The sequence below is a fragment of the Silurus aristotelis genome (assembly GCF_946808225.1).
Source record: "Silurus aristotelis genome assembly, chromosome: 18".
NCBI classification, from domain to species: Eukaryota; Metazoa; Chordata; class Actinopteri; order Siluriformes; family Siluridae; genus Silurus; species Silurus aristotelis.
In genome coordinates this window covers 4,887,735-4,904,698 of record NC_139591.1, presented here as the reverse complement: position 1 = coordinate 4,904,698, position 16,964 = coordinate 4,887,735, and the positions used below count along the sequence as shown (strand labels likewise).

Below are 16,964 nucleotides of genomic sequence, written 5' to 3'. Positions count from 1 at the left end.
GGCACTGCTCATTACTTGTCCAATACAGTCTCAACAGTGAAGCATGGTGGTGGCAGCATCATGCTGTGTGGGTGTTTTTCAGCTTCAGGGACAGGACGACTGGTTGCAATCAAGGGAAAGATGAATGCGGCCAAGGACAGGGATATCCTGGACGAAAACCTTCTCCAGAGTGCTTTGGACCTCAGACTGGGCTGAAGGTTTACCTTCCAACAAGACAATGACCCTAAGCACACAGCTAAAATAACGAAGGAGTGGCTTCACAACAACTCCGTGACTGTTCTTGAATGGCCCAGCCAGAGCCCTGACTTAAACCCAATTGAGCATCTCTGGAGAGACCTAAAAATAGCTGTCCACCAACGTTTACCGTCCAACCTGACAGAACTGGAGAGGATCTGCAAGGAGGAATGGCAGAGGATCCCCAAATCCAGGTGTGAAAGACTTGTTGCATCTTTCCCAAAAAGACTCCTGGCTGTATTAGATCAAAAGGGGGCTTCTACTAAATACTGAGCAAAGGGTCTGAATACTTAGGACCATGTGATATTTCAGTTTTTCTTTTTTAATAAATCTGCAACAGTGTCAACAATTCTGTGTTTTTCTGTCAGTATGGGGTGCTGTGTGTACATTCATGAGGAAAAGAAATGAACTTAAATGATTTTAGCAAATGGCTGCAAAATAAAAAAGAGTGAAAAATTTAAGGGGGTCTGAATACTTTCCGTACCCACTGTAGATAGATAGATAGATAGATAGATAGATAGATAGATAGATAGATAGATAGATAGATACATCGGTCAAACGATAGATAGATAGATAGATAGATAGATAGATAGATAGATAGATAGATAGATAGATAGATAGATAGATAGATAGATAGATAGATAGATAGATAGATAGATAGATAGATGGATGGTTGGATGGTTGGATGGTTGGATAGATAGATAGATAGATAGATAGATAGATAGATAGATAGATAGATAGATAGATAGATAGATAGATAGATAGATAGATAGATAGATAGATGGTTAGATAGATAGATAGATAGATAGATAGATAGATAGATAGATAGATAGATAGATAGATAGATAGATAGATAGATAGATAGATGGATGGATGGATGGATGGTTAGATAGATCGATCGATAGATCGATAGATACATCGGTCAAACGATAGATAGATAGATAGATAGATAGATAGATAGATAGATAGATAGATAGATAGATAGATAGATAGATAGATAGATAGATAGATAGATAGATAGATAGATAGATAGATAGATAGATAGATAGGCGATTGGATAGATGGATAGATAGGCGATTGGATAGATGGATAGATAGGCGATTGGATAGATGGATGGATAGATAGATGGATGGATAGATAGATTGATGGTTAGATGGATAGGTGTTGATGTGGATAGAGCATGAAATCGGTAGAAGAGAAGTAGCGTTCACATTTTTTCATTGAAAAACGGTACTATGGCTTTTGTCAAACCAGCATAATAGTAGTAATAATAAACTTTTTTAATTGATCGAAATTATGCTTCTGTGGAAGTGATCGTTTTCCCTGTAGATTATTATTGAAAGTTTTGTTATCTATCTATCTATCTATCTATCTATCTATCTATCTATCTATCTATCTATCTATCTATCTATCTATCTATCTATCTATCTATCTATCTATCTATCTATCTATCTATCTATCTATCTATCTATCTATCGCAAAACTGTAACTGAAATTTCTTTGAAGTAGAAAAGCTTAAGCATCGGGTTTTGTAGATGAATCTTAAAAATATCTAAGAAAATATTTCATTGTTTAATATGAAAAATAACGTTGGCTTTGGTCAACCCAGAATAAAATATAATAATAATGTCCTTTATAAAGTCAGCATGAGATCAGGGCTACTGGGTTGAAGGTAATGACATCGGCATCTGGTCAAGTTTTCCGCCAGTCCCAGAGCTCGGGCGGAGCTGATGTTTGCTCCTATAAAGATGAAGAAAGAGGCGAACGCCCCATTTAAATCCCACCCTGAGCCAAAAAAACCTCGAACACACTGTGCTTTTGCAGGAACCGAGCTTTCTATGAGCGTGCACTCACTGGATAGTGGATTTAAGGTAAGACTAGTTTCTATTTTTTTTTTTTCTTGACTACAGAAAATCTTGACATTTGCAGTGTTTCCTTCCACGTGGTGATTTGGCACGTGCGTGTGTAGAAATGTATTTGGCATCTCTCCTAAGAAGTTTCATGGACCACAGGTGGCGTCCTATTCTGACAAACCATTTCCTGTCGACTTCTCTATTCTGGTTCCAAACAGTTGTCTGTGTTAGTGATCTAAATCTTAATATGACTGTGTTACACGTACTTTTCCTTCTATATAACATTTGTACAAACACTTAAATTGTAGTTTGTTGGGGGGGCTAAAAAAAAGGTATGATTCCATAATTCAATGAGGCACAAGTCTAATAATACAATAAATACAATAAAATGACTCAGCCAGCTTTGTTTTGCCACATACACAATCTTCAGTATTTACAGTACAAACTGTTAGTTAAGAAACTGCAGCTGTTACTGTGAATTTGCCAGTGCGCATGCGCGGCTCTGTAGCTGTGTTGGGTCTAAAAGTTATTTTCAATAATCACAAGATTGTGTGACCTTACCCCTTTACCCCCCTCATGCATTCTTCACACACGAGAATGAACTGTTTATCTTCAAGATCTGAGTTTTCCATCTCTCTTCTGTGTCCACAACAACACGGATTATGTTGTAAATAGGCTTTTATGGTTTGAATAGGCCACGTCTGACATCTGTGTTTATATGACTTTGACCAATATTGGATATACCCTTTATTTCCTTTTTGTTTGTGTTGTTGTTTTTGTTTTTTACATAAAGGCTTGCATTGCAGACACATTACTGTTATTTATTTTCTTTAACCAATATAAATAGTATTATTAATAATAGCATTTGGATCTTTCCAATCTACTAATTCTCCAAAAAAATTACCTAAAATATCACAAAACCAGGACCAGATATGTTTGACAAATATTTTGTAGAATATTCTTTAGTGAAAATCACATTTTTTTGCATTGTTTATCGTTTAAAAAACAAAAAAATCAATTGATGAGTTCTACATTAACATGTAAAGAGTGACTTACAACTAAGCAGTTGTGGTATAAGGGCCTTGCTCAGGGGCCCAATAATAGATCAGAGATCAGAGGTGCTGGGGTTTAAACCTATGACTTTCAGTTAAGAAGGCCAACATAGTAAACACTGAGCTACCACTTTTCACCAGGTCCCGTTCTTAATGTTTAGATTCCTGTAGAAAATGAATTTAAGGTCTTTATTTGTCCAAAACATGTGCCAAATCAAACATGCGGATGATCCGCTGTGGCGACCCCTAATGGGAGAATGGGGTTTTATTTGTCCCACCCTTGTAGAAAAGTGTAGTTGAATCATCAATAAAAAACGAAACAAAAAAAAAAAAAGTCATTTTAATTGTAATTTTAATTTAATGTGAGTTTTAATAGCAAAACCTATAACACAAAATAGCAGACATGCTTATTATCACTATTATCACAATAGATTAAATTGTCTGAAATATGTGTTCTGTTCTGATAATCCTTTTGCTCAGTGAACTATAGTCAAATTCCTGTTATATAGACTTTTTAGATTATGTGCATCACACTCAATGATCCACGTTTCTTTTAGGTTATCAACTATTTTATTATTATTATTTCTGATACAGAAAAAGATGGTCCATGTTTTTTGTTATATAGTACCTTCTATAATGATTAAAATCAGGTTGCATAAATCTGAAAAATCATTCATTAATAATTTTTATTCCGTTGATGGTTCATCTTCTGTAACCACATTATTCTGCTCAGGGTTGTGGTGGTTCCAAAACCACAGGATTGGCAAATGTATAATTTAATCTGAACACTCCGTGTTCTGTCTCAGAAAATTGATTTTGTGTCTCTTTAATTTAGGTGCTTGCCCCTGAGCAGAATTCCTGATAGTATAGATTTTTGTTAGACCATTTTTACAAAGTATTCAACTCCATATTTATTACCAGTTCTGGGTATTGGCTGCTTTGACAACAAATGACCACATGACCTAAAATTTTTGATTTTAGTGTCAAATATATTGGTGCACATATTTCTGAGAAAGAAATAATTATTTCAACAAATGCAATATATGAACACAAGTTTTTTGACACCTGTTCATAAGCTTAATAAAATCTAATTCTAATCTTAATCTAATTCTTCTGGGAATATGTTTAACTAGATTTTATCATATGCTTGTAGAGATTTGTGCTCATTCATCCACAAGGGTGGTTGGAAAGCCAAGTACTGATATAGGTGAGACGAGGAAGCCTGGGGTGCAGGTATTGTTTCAGCTCATCCCAAAGGTCTTCAATAGGGTTGAGATCAGAGCTTTATAGCAGTTCATTCAAGATCTTCCATTACAAATCGTGTCAACCATCTTCTTGAACCTGGCTTTGTGCGCAGGAGCATTGTCATGTTGGAACAGGTTTGAGTCTCCCAATTCAAATGAAAGGGAAATTTAATACAAGCATTTTAAAAGACATCCTATACAATTATTTACCTACAACTTCGTGATAGAAGTTTGAGAAAAACCAAATTTGTCTGGAAAAGTATGTTTTCAGTATTATTGTATTTGAATGATTCTGTGTTTTGTACAATAATTTTTGCTTATTGTAAGGGCCAGTAATTATGGACAATTCACTCTTAAAATCAGGCAGCTAATTTGTTTCCATATTTGGATCATTGTATGATCTTGAATCCTAATATGTTTGACCCTTTTGGCTGTTGGCTGTGATCCCCATGTAAGCTGGAAATTGAGCTTCTGTTCAAATCTGCCTGACATTTCAAGATACATATATTATAGCTGTCCATATCTGTAATTTGACTAAAGCATTATAACTACATTTGACATTGAATTCTCAGTGTTTGTATAATATTGTGCATTTTTTACACCATAATCTAAGCTTGATATTTAATTACATAGGCACACAATTTAGATCTGTGGCATTTCACATGTTGGGTGTGAGTAGATTACAACATAATGACATAATGATAAAATATTAATCTCCTATAAAGCCTTTCAGGCAACAGAAATCCAAACTATGTTTGAAGTCTGTCAGATGACCGTTATGAGTGTTCTATGCGAATATATTACTGCATATTTGATTTATAAGTTTGGGTCTGGAGCTACACTAGACAGCTCATATATATATATATATATATATATATATATATATATATATATATATATATATATATATATAATATACTCATTGCCTGTTTGTATGTTTGTCCAGCCTTTGCTGGTCAGAACACTTTGTTTTTTATATGATCAAGGTGACCGACTGAAAAGTGTCTAACGTCATAGCTCGTGAATGTTTTCATGAGGATAAGCTCATGAAAACATTTTAAAATAATACTTTCCGTCACCAACGAGAAAAGACCACAGCAATCCTGTGACTCTTAATGTTTGTGTTTAGAATTCTTAAAAGTAACCTAACTAGAACCTTGATATCATGTGTTGCATGTTATACACCATAACAAAGCTCTGCAAAATGATTGGACATTTACACACCACACCCCTGCTCTTCCCACCTGCTTAATTTATCTTGTGTGTGTGTGTGTGTGTGTGTGTGTGTGTGTGTGTGTGTGTGTGTGTGTGTGTGTGTGTGTGTGTGTGTGTGTGTGTGTGTGTGTGTGTGTGTGTGTGTGTGTGTGTGTGTGTGTGTGGACAGTGGTGGTTTGGGTCTCCTTGTCCAGTAAACACAAGCAATGTCAGATGTTCAATGCATGTTCTATCTACCTTGCTGTCTGTTCCAGCTGGAGCTGTCTAGATTGATTTAACGCCCACAGCTCTTTCCATACTCACTATAAATGAACACTGCACATAGCCTTATATCCCCCCCTGTGGAATGTCATTCCATGCTGATACGTTCTCCGGAGATCTGGATTGTATGAGTGTGATCTGGCTGAAAAAAATTGGTTATCTACAAGAGGGTATCTCTTAGAGCAGACACTGAATACAACTTAGAAGAAATGTAAAATTCATTCGCAATTACGTACAAGTTTAATCGAGCATTTGAGGCTACTAGCTTCTGTTTAGCACTTGTACAGCTTATCAGCCATAACTTGAGCAAAATGTTCCATCCTATAAAGATGTAGACAGCTGACCTTTAGGTTTTGGAGACAATCCATATTAGATTAAATTCATGGCCCTGTTGGTGAACACATGCTTCTAGGAAATGGACAAAGACTTTATGATTTGTAATTATGTATTTGCAATATCACAAATTTAGTTAATTTTAAATTCTGACCTAGAACATATCCTAAATGTTGGATTTTATTACATATCACCTTTATTTATTGTAAAATGTTCAAATTCTTAAACCTTTAGTTTACTTCCAACTTCTTGTTGCTGACTTTTGCACCCCGCTGTATGCGTTCTATTCAGTACCTACTGCCCTTCTTTATATTTACAATGTACAACCTATTGAAGTCCAGCAGCCATTTTCATTTTCCCATTTGTGCTGTCTAGTTAAACACTGGCCTCAGTGGCTTCCGTGAGTGTGTCTTTCTTAGAACGGTTTGGGAAGTCGAAGGCCTGAATGTGCCTCAGTGAACACAAATATACACAGAGTCTGCCTGGAATAACTTGAACATGTGATGTGTCAATGTTCTATTTGTAGGGCAGCAGTAAGAGAGATTGGGGTCGCCAGGAGCAGACAGGAGTTCATTCAAAGATCTCGTACTTGCTAACAGCAGGTAAAGCTCTTGTATCCTCACTTCTTTGCTGTGGTAGAGGGGTTATTGGGTCTGCATGGCTTCCACAAGTGTGCACAAATTTGATTTGTTTCGGGGATTTTTTTTTGTGTTGTGTTGGCGGTAAATCTCATTTTGTGAAATTCTTTTTTTAAAACAGTTGTTCCAAACAGCTGTTCTGATTGCAATTTGCTTCATGGCATGTCTTTTTAAAACGTAAAAGAAACTGACTTTTTACAAGAAAATGCATTTCTGACACATTTAATTAAAATTTATTATAACTGAAATTTCTAGGAACTTGTACGAATTAAGAAATTTTTGTTTTAAGTACAATTTGAAATGTACAGAAAACATGACTGTAGGCAAGTGTAATTTGAAGAGGTCTGTCCAGACCAATGCGTGCTTGACATGGGAGACCTTAAAGGGCCAGAGACCATGAAGTTGACTTTCAATTCATCTCCGACACATTTTATAGCACCCAATTCTCAAGTAAAATACCAGTGAGCCTTTTTGTGTTTAATGTTGTTGTTATGGTGTCACTCTTATTACTGACATGCTCTCTCTTTGATATAGCATGTTACCTAGTCAGAGTTTGATGTTGCATCATTTGACTGTTAATCTTTTTCTTGATTATAAAGACTTGTTACTATTCTGGAGTTGCTTTTACAATGCCCTGTATTTGCTTTTGTTTTGGATCAAGTTAATTCCCCTGCCTTCTTATATAAGCGTACATGAATGACATTCTTTCCTGAGTGGAGATTTTTTAATCTATATATCATTACACACCCGCTTATTGCTGCCAGGTTGTACACTAGAGCTGAAGGTACAAAATGTTCCTTTTTTTTTTTTAAATACTGATCTACAATTGATAATAAATGGATATCTTAGTGTGACTTAAATGGGTCAAACAAAGCAGGATGCAAAATGAGAGTGGATCAATCAATTGAAAATCATGAAAAATGCCGTAATTTCTGAAATACACCGTAACACACCGTTCAGTCATTTCTTTGGCAAACTATTTATTAAAAGCCATTCCTTTAGGTAGGCTGTGTGTGGAACGGATCAGATCAAGCCAGATCAAACCGGATCAGATGAGCCATGGTTTTGCAGAAGCTTCTGAGTTTTGGCAAGCAGCTACTGCGGGTGAAAGTGGTGGACTGCAGTTTGGAAGACTCTCGTCTCTCACGATGTCTTAACACATTCGACCTAGTGGCTCTGGGAGTGGGTAGTACTCTTGGAGCTGGAGTGTACGTCCTTGCGGGGGCAGTGGCACGAGAAAATGCCGGGCCTGCCATCGTGCTGTCCTTTCTCATCGCTGCCATGGCATCAGTGTTGGCTGGTCTGTGTTACGCTGAGTTCGGGGCACGGGTACCGAAGACAGGCTCTGCTTATCTGTACAGCTATGTGACAGTAGGGGAGCTCTGGGCCTTCATTACTGGGTGGAATTTGATCCTTTCTTATATCATAGGTAAGGCAATACATGCAGAACCTATACAGACTTAAAGTTCATTATTATTGTCAAAGTAAAAAACTATGCATAAACTATGTGCCATGTGTTTATCTTTGTCCATATGCACTCACTGGCTATTTTAATAGGAACACTTGGAATAGTTGTTGGTGCCAGACTGCCTGCTCTGAGCCTGGGATTTTGCATGTAGCAAAATCTGTAGTTTATAAAGAAAAAAAGCATCCAGTCAGTTCTGAGAAAGATCACCACTCTTTGCAACCGTGGTTAGCAGATAGGCATCTCGGAATGCACAATACATTGAACCTAAAGGCAGATAAATGAGCAGGGAAACAGGTGTTCCTATTAACATGATCTATGAGTGTATATAACAACTTAGTGTTAAACCAAATTTAAATTGTAATTTGCGTTCTGTTTTTCTGGATTAATCTCTGAATTTCTTTCATTAAATCAGCCTTATGAAATACTTTATTATTACTATAACTATTTTTTTAACAGTTTCCCTGCAACATAATTGTATTACATTTTATTTGGAAAGGCACAGCCAGTGTAGCTCGTGCCTGGAGCGCTACATTCGATGAGCTAATCGGCAAACAAATTGAGCACTTTTGTCATCAGTACATGAGCATGAATTTCCCGGGCGTGTTGGCTGATTACCCGGACGTGTTCGCAGTGGCTATTATACTGATTCTCACAGGTACTTTAATAAGTCATATAAAACAAACACAATTTACGCACACATAATTTAAGTTTATTTTAAAAGAAATTAATGGAATCCTATGGTTTTTATGATTTTTTTTTGTGTGTGATTACTAATTATTATAATGCGAAGATTATAAATATTCCCTTTTTTGACACAGGCTTGCTGGCATTTGGAGTAAAGGAGTCAGCCATGGTCACTAAGGTTTTCACCTGCATCAATATCCTGGTTCTGCTGTTTATGGTGGTATCAGGCCTGGTTAAAGGCACGCTCAAGAACTGGCAACTGAGTCCTGATGAGCTTCTCAATCCCACCAACTCCTCAGGATTCAAGTGAGCAGCATGCAGAAGCTGATCTCCTTTCTGTTGTGCTTCCCAGTACAGCAGGTTCATCATCAAATCTAAAGCTATTTCCATGCTGATAGTAGAGAATTAGTGCGTGGTTTATGGGTCACTGGCAGTGGATTGGGTTTTGTGGGGTTGTGCCACATTTTACCAATGTAAAGTGTAAATGGTAAATGTCATTTTGATGACATTAGGAAAAAAATTACAAAAGTTAAAGATTATCATTTTTATTTATTAAAGAACTATGTCATACATGTGATGTGGTAGCTCAGTGATTAAGGCTCTGGGTTACTGATTGGGAGGTCCGGGGTTTAAGCCCTAGTTTCACCAAGCTGCCGCTCGCTCAAGGGCCCAAAACCCTCTTTGTTCAGGGGCTCCGTATCATAGCAGACCCTGTGCTGTGACCCCAACTTTTTAACATCGCTGGAATATGGGAAGAGACAATTTTACATGTGACGAGTATAAAGCATTATTTATTAGCGATAAAGTGATAAATTTCACTTTACTATGAGATCTGCTAAGATGAATCTAACCCAAAAGAACCGAGAATTCAACTGCACTGTAGTGCAAACAAACAATACCAAATGTGCTGCATTTCGTTATAAAGCAATACTATATTTAACATATTATGTATAATATTCTGTTATATCTGCTCTTTTTGTTCTTTCTTTTCCTTAATGAAAAGTACAACAGAGTCCAAGGAATTTGCTGAGAGCTTGGGAATGGGTGGATTTATGCCGTTTGGCTTTACCGGAGTCCTCTCTGGAGCTGCAACCTGCTTCTATGCGTTCGTTGGGTTTGACTGCATTGCCACAACAGGTGAGGATGTGTATATAAGTCAGTGGATGGAAGTGGAAAGTTCTAATAACCTAAAGTTTTTTTTAAAACAGACTTGGCTAAAATCAGATTTATAATAACAATAAGAAGAAGAAGAAGAAATTTTATTTATAGGCACCTTTCTTAACACTCATAGACACCGCATAATAAGTTACGTGACAAAGCATAGAAAACAGCATTTAGAAGCAATGTGTACAGTTTATGACATATACAAACAACAATTACAAAAGACTTAATACGAATATGATTGGCTCTGTGACCGGGCCTATAAGATTTAAGAAGAGAATGTATGTATTTACCTCTAATGTATGGAGATAAAGAGTTCCAGAGCTGGGAAGCAGAGCAACAAGAGTTCCCTATGCCCCATGGTGGTGGAAGGAGCAGAAGAAACAGAAGGAAAGACGAGGCAGATCTAAGAAAACAAGAAGGAAATTAATACGGAGAAGATCGTACAAATAGGAAGGGGCAAGGTTGTGAATAGCCTTAAAAGTGAGAATTTTTAAGGAAATTTTTTATTACACAGTAGCATGTTGTTCAGCTGCTGGGAATCTACACGTTTAATACTTCTGTACAGGTCCCCTTTTTTTAACACTTATTCAAGCAACATTTTCTACTGCCAGAAGAGCAGCATTATACATTCAGCTAAGTTCATGTCCCTGTGTTTTCAGCTCTGATTGGTGGAACTTGGATTGTGTTTGCCTGGGCATGTCTTTCTCCTCAGAGCACACTGAACCTTACAGAAAATAAATGCAGATAATATGATCTATCTAGGGCTTATAGAATGAATTATTTACATGTTAATTAATTATGGAGTGTGGTAAGTTCATTAAAATGTGAACTTGATGAAGTTTTTACTGTGTACTTTATCGTTGTAATGTAGCTGAATTCACAGACCGGTTGTCATTATGTAACGCACAAAGCTTGTTTTGTTACATAATAAAAATGTAAAAAAAGAATTATTTGATGAATTTGGATTTCCCTGCCTTCGTTGACAATGGATGCATAGTCTCTGTGAGCCCTTTCACAAGGAAATGGTTCAGATGCTTTAACGCTAACTTCTCTGGAAAAATATTCACCTTTGTTTCTTGGGAGTTAAGATGGGTTTACAATGTGTACATTTTGTGTGGCTTTAGGCCTTTTTTTGTCATCGAGTCTCAAACTGTTCAATGCTATACAATGACTGTGAGGACATTGCAGTTTTTCCTAAGCCACTTAAATTTCTCTTAGGTGAGGAGGTGAAGAATCCTCAGAGAGCCATTCCCATTGGCATCGTCTCCTCTCTCCTCATCTGCTTTGTTGCCTACTTTGGCGTATCAGCTGCTCTTACTATGATGATGCCGTACTACATGCTGGACAAGAAAAGCCCAATTCCTGTGGCCTTTAAATACATAGGCTGGGAGGGAGCCACATATGCAGTAGCTGTAGGCTCTTTGTGTGCCCTCTCCACCAGGTAAGCATGAAACTAAGCTTTTACATGTAGAATGTTGTATGTAACAGCAGAGTTCAGTTCAGCCCTGCCTCCTTTTCCTCCTTGTCCTTCTTCTTCTCTATGATTTGGAAAGCAATACTGATACATAATATTAAATCTGGCAACATGCAGAACTTCCAAATGAAAACCAATTGGGTTAAACTTTTTTATTTTCTTCTAAAATCTCATTACACACTAATGTAGGTGTAACAGGAAATGAAAGTGGGTGATCTGGTACTGTGCCCTATGTTTGTATGCATGGAGTTGCGTGTGTATATTTGTCTGCACTTATGAACCCCATAGCTAAAAATATGCATTGTAGTACTAACTACTTGTTGTTGTTTTTTTTTTTTTTTTTTTTTTAGCAAAGTTGATTTATCGAGGTTTTTTCCAGGAATGTTTAATATAGTACATATTTAGTTTTTGCCTTGTTTAATAGCACATCTTTAAAAGCATGTGTTTCAGCATTAATAACCATTTATATATTGTATTTCTTGCATGATGCTATGAATTTTCCATTCAACTACGCAGCTGTTAATACATTTATAAAATGTAGTACTGATCAAACTATTTAATGTTTGTTCCTTTAGCCAATAAAATGATCCTTAGTTTGCTCAGAAGACTAATTAAGACTAAGAAGACAGAATAATTCAGGGTTGTATTTAGTGCACTGTACTTTGTGTCTCTTTGTTCAATGCTTATTCTGCTAAAACCACGGTGGCGCTGTCTGCTGTTTGGGTTTCATCGGTGACTGTGAATGCACTTTGCCGTAGTTTGTCACTCTTTCACATGCATGGCATGGCCTTTTCTTCTCCCCAATCTCTCATGCTAGCCTGATTGGTACCATGTTCCCAATGCCCCGGGTCTTTTGGGCAATGGCAGATGACGGACTGATCTTCAAATACATGGCTGAAATCAACCCCAAAACAAAAACTCCCTTATCTGCTTCTCTAACATCTGGCTTTCTGGCAGGTGAGAAAGGCTCTTAATACTACTAACAATGCACTGGTCTTGAGTTTAAGACCCAATTTAAGACCTATCCTTTTGAGCACAGCTATAGTGCATGCAGTATCTGCTGATGTCTAAGTGGTGTTGGGAGTCTGCTGGGTTTCTCTGTCGGAGTCAGAAACTTTGATTGCCTCCTAACACATTTTAAACATCACGTCTCCCACAACTAATCCAACTGCTTTCCTGTTTTGCCTGTTATTAGCACCTGGGTTCTGGAGGAACATTGTCTCATTTCACTGTGTCCTGCTAAAGCTACATATGTTTGAAATGACAATAAAAGCTTCTTGACTTGACTTTATTATGCACACCTTTCATTACCTCCCCTCATCTATCCATTTTCTCATGCCCAGTCTTCTGGGTTCCATGTTTCCCCTCCCTCGTATTATCTATGCCATGTCCCGAGATGGACTTCTCTTCTCTTTTCTGGCACGTGTGAGCAAGAGGAAGACGCCCATCATAGCCACGATGGCTGCAGGGGTATTGTCCGGTAAGAACGGCACCTGCCAGAGGAAACGTGGAAAACTTCCTTTGATGTAGTCATAGATACCGTGTTATTGTTTACACCACAAACTTAGAGTTTAGACCTTTCTAGAACAGGAGTGAGTTCCTTTAATCCTCCACGGCCGACGTAACTCATCACAAACACTTGGCACATGGTACTCATGGATATTAGTTGACATTGCACATCGTTGATCTTAGTAACAATGACTGTTTTAGTAGTCCCCTTTGTTTCCCACTTTTTTCAAATTCAAGCCTTTAAGATAATGTCCTGCTGATATGTGAATAATGTTTAAACTTTCTCTGGGAGTCAAGAGTCTCATTGTTTGCATTTTCTTGAGCAAAGAATGGTCAGAAAACTTTAAACAGTGTAAGAGAATATGGGTCTGTGAAAACTACGTAGCATGGAAAGTTGTCCCATGATGTAACATTTAGATGAAAACATTGATAAAGCAACAAGGTCAATTATTCATCAAGTCTGTAGTATTTTAATAGACTACATTGGTGTTTTTAAACATTGGAAGTTTATAACAGATGATTGAATTTTTACATATTTCATTATTTCTGGTAACACAGTAATGCATGGTTACATTCTGTAAAAAAAAAAAAAAAAAATCATACTTTTTTTTTTTTATAGGTTCATTCCCAAATAATGTGAGTATGTCATAGATTGTGGATATGCTCTTTTTGCCCCTGCACAGCTATCATGGCTTTCCTGTTTGACCTGAAGGATCTGGTTGATCTTATGTCTATCGGCACACTCCTGGCTTACACTTTGGTTGCTGCATGTGTCCTGGTGCTCAGGTGAGATGAGTAAATCAGTGTAGTCATCAGTAAATACTACCCTGAATAATTGCAGTATACATTTCACACAAAAAAATACTTCTACTTACTTCCACCAAGAAATAATAGAAGGTCATGTTTTAAGTCAACATCTGTTGTCTAATATCAATAATATACAGTGCATACTTTTTGGAAACTGTAGTTCCCAATTGCCTACTATATCCATCCCCAAAAAATAACTCATTCACTAATAAAAAATACTGAAAGACACTGAGAAAGTGTTGAGATTCAATGGGATCGCTGTGTAAAAAACCTTAAGGTGCATACTTTTGTGTTGCAGGTATCAACCAGATCAGCACGCTCAGGGCTACCAGATAGCAAGCACAAATGAGGAGGTGGAGATGAGAGAATCTTTTAGTACTACGAGTATGGGCATTCTTCCTGGCTTCGAGGAACGTTTCAGTTTCAAAACACTGCTTTTTCCTAATAACACCGAGCCATCTGGCCTTTCTAGTTCTGCTGTCAATATCTGTGCAAGCTTGCTTGGTAAGGACATGAATGCAGGAAAAATACGTAGCTAGAATAAAAACAATCGAACATACTGTACATAAACTACTAAGTATAATTTGCTGGAGGTGTATACACACATGTACACAATACTCTGAAGTCCCTGAAGGTTTTTTTTCAATGTGGGCTGCAGGTTTCCTGATCCTGACTTTCTGCTTCGTGGCTGTCCAGGGTGGCATCGCGAGCTGGAGCGCAGCGACGCTCAGTGTCATTGCAATGGTGTGTCTCCTTCTCACCTTCCTTATCTGGAGGCAGCCAGAAAATAAAAGCAAGCTCTCTTTTAAGGTGAGCAAGGCCCTGTATTATTATATGTTTTACCATATAGAACAATTGTGTGGGCAAAAGGATAAAATCCAGAAATCCACATCTTGACATTTATACCTTTGTTGATTTGCACCATTTATGTCATGATGGTCATGATGTCATCAGTATAAATTACACAGATATAAGGCTGGCCAGTTATTTTACATATATAAGGATCATTGCAGGAATACTGGGTTCAAGGTTGGAATATACCCTGGATGAGACTCGGCTGTAGGGCACCATGTAAACGAGACATTTACACCTAGGCTCAATCTAACAAAGGCAAAAAACCTATAGAGACCAACATCGACACTGGGGGAACATGTAATTCAGCAGACAGTAACCTGATTCAGAGACTTGTTGATTTTAATGAATCTTGTTGATTTATTATTTTGCTATACATTTTTCATTGTTGTATATGCATATATAAAATACACACGGACTTATGAGTTATATACAGGTTATAAACAACCTGTCTGAGTGAATGATTTTGGCATTTAGTAAATCACACAAGCTTTATCCAACATTGTATTACAAATCAATTCCTACAAAATGTCACTTTTGTATTCTTCAGTTTAATGATTTGACATTTTGGCTTGCAGGTGCCTCTGTTACCCTTCCTTCCTGTGGTTAGCATGTTTGTTAATGTGTATCTGATGATGCAGCTGGACAGAGGGACCTGGATACGCTTTGCTGTGTGGATGTGCATTGGTATGTGTAATTATTTGATGGAAAGAGAGCTATATTCTTATAAGGAAACTTTAAAAACTACACTATATTGCCAGATGTTTGCGGACACCTGGTGTGGCATGTACTTTTTGAGCATTACATTCCACATTTTGTAAAAATTTGACCTTATAGTTCCCTCCACTCTTCTGGAAAGATGTTCCCCTAGATCTTGAAGTGTGCTTGTGGAGATTTGTGCTGATTGGTATTGATGTAGGTGAGATGAGGAGGCCTGAGGTGCAGTCAGTGTTACGATTTATCCCAAAGGTGTTCGAGGTCAGAGCTCTACAGCAGGAGATCTTCCACTCCAGCCCATTCAAATTATATCTTCATTAAGTTTCCTTTGTGCACAAGGGCATTGTCATGCTGGAACAGGTTTGGGTCTCCTAGTTCAAGTGAAAGGAAAATGTAATGCTATCACATGCAAAGATATCCTATACAAATGTGTGCCTTTAGCTTTGCAATATCAGTTTGTAAAAGAACCACATATGCCTGGGAAAGTCAGGTGTCCCAATACTTTTGTCTATATAGTGTATGTTCTTGTCACTGGATTGCAAAATTTTCACAAGTGTGTAATGTTTTCAATTTGTTCAAAAATTCATCTTTCATTCTTTATCACGCATTACTTCCCAGGGTTTGTTATCTACTTTGGTTATGGAATATGGCACAGCTCTGAAGGTGCCCTGACTCATTCCAGTCCAGACAAAGAGCCTGATGTGTGTAAATCCACCAATACACAACGGGATGCCATGTCCCCTGAAAAAGAGGCGTTTCTCTACACCAGACAGGAGGATGGTGAAGATGAAGAGGGTTCGCTCTGATACTGAGGATCAAATGAGCTTCAGCTCTGCCTTCTCTCTAAAATGCAACACTCAGGGCCGCTGAAGAGCACAAACTATTATCAGACCGAGCATGAGGAGACGAAGCTTTGTGGTTGATTAGATAACTCACTACCTTATTAGAGGCTGAAAGCCCTATTGTTGGATGGTGATTTTTGATATTCTAATTTACAACCCAAAAGAAACAGCTTAAGGACATTTTGTCTGAAAGCAACTTAGTAATTATTGTTGGGTTCAATTACAGTGAGGAAAATAAGTATTTGAACACCCTGCTATTTTGCAAGTTCTCCCACTCAGAAATCATGGAGGGGTCTGAAATTGTCATCGTAGGTGCATGTCCACTGTGAGAGACATAATCTAAAAAAAATAAATAAATCCAGAAATCACAATATATGATTTTTAAACTATTTATTTGTATGATACAGCTGCAAATAAGTATTTGAAAACCTGTCTATCAGCTAGAATGCTGACCCTCAAAGACCTGTTAGTCTGCCTTTAAAATGTCCACCTCCACTACATTTATTATCCTAAATTAGATGCACCTGTTTGAGGTCGTTAGCTGCATAAAGACACCTGTCCACCCCATACAATCAGTAAGAATCCAACTACTAACATGGCCAAGACCAAAGAGCTGT

At 37.4% G+C, this 16,964-nt stretch overlaps 1 protein-coding gene across 3 annotated transcripts; it reads left to right on the top strand.

Annotated features, from left to right (window-relative positions):
- The first annotated feature begins 1,959 nt into the window (after positions 1–1,959).
- On the top strand, positions 1,960–16,564 carry slc7a1a (solute carrier family 7 member 1a). 3 transcript variants are annotated; one of them, XM_083567765.1, is made up of 14 exons: positions 1,960–2,105; positions 6,719–6,794; positions 7,492–7,614; positions 7,833–8,259; positions 8,795–8,953; positions 9,117–9,288; positions 9,986–10,119; positions 11,365–11,587; positions 12,964–13,100; positions 13,813–13,915; positions 14,235–14,440; positions 14,595–14,746; positions 15,367–15,475; positions 16,124–16,564. In XM_083567765.1, exons 4-14 carry the CDS (start codon positions 7,890–7,892, stop codon positions 16,309–16,311), a joined length of 1,953 nt encoding a protein of 650 aa, XP_083423891.1. In that variant the 5' UTR covers positions 1,960–2,105; positions 6,719–6,794; positions 7,492–7,614; positions 7,833–7,889; the 3' UTR covers positions 16,312–16,564. The 3 variants fall into 3 exon arrangements, with proteins under 3 accessions (XP_083423891.1, XP_083423890.1, XP_083423892.1); XM_083567764.1 differs by lacking the exon at positions 7,492–7,614 and having other exon boundaries at positions 1,961–2,105; XM_083567766.1 differs by lacking the exons at positions 6,719–6,794; positions 7,492–7,614 and having other exon boundaries at positions 2,011–2,105.
- The last annotated feature ends 400 nt before the right edge of the window (positions 16,565–16,964 follow it).

Coding starts and splice junctions, on each gene's coding strand:
- slc7a1a (XM_083567765.1), top strand. CDS start 7,890: ATGGTTTTGCAGAAGCTTCTGAGTTTTGGCAAGCAGCTACTGCGGGTG. Junction 14,747..15,366: donor AAAGCAAGCTCTCTTTTAAG/GTGAGCAAGGCC, acceptor TTTGGCTTGCAG/GTGCCTCTGTTACCCTTCCT. Junction 15,476..16,123: donor TGCTGTGTGGATGTGCATTG/GTATGTGTAATT, acceptor ATTACTTCCCAG/GGTTTGTTATCTACTTTGGT.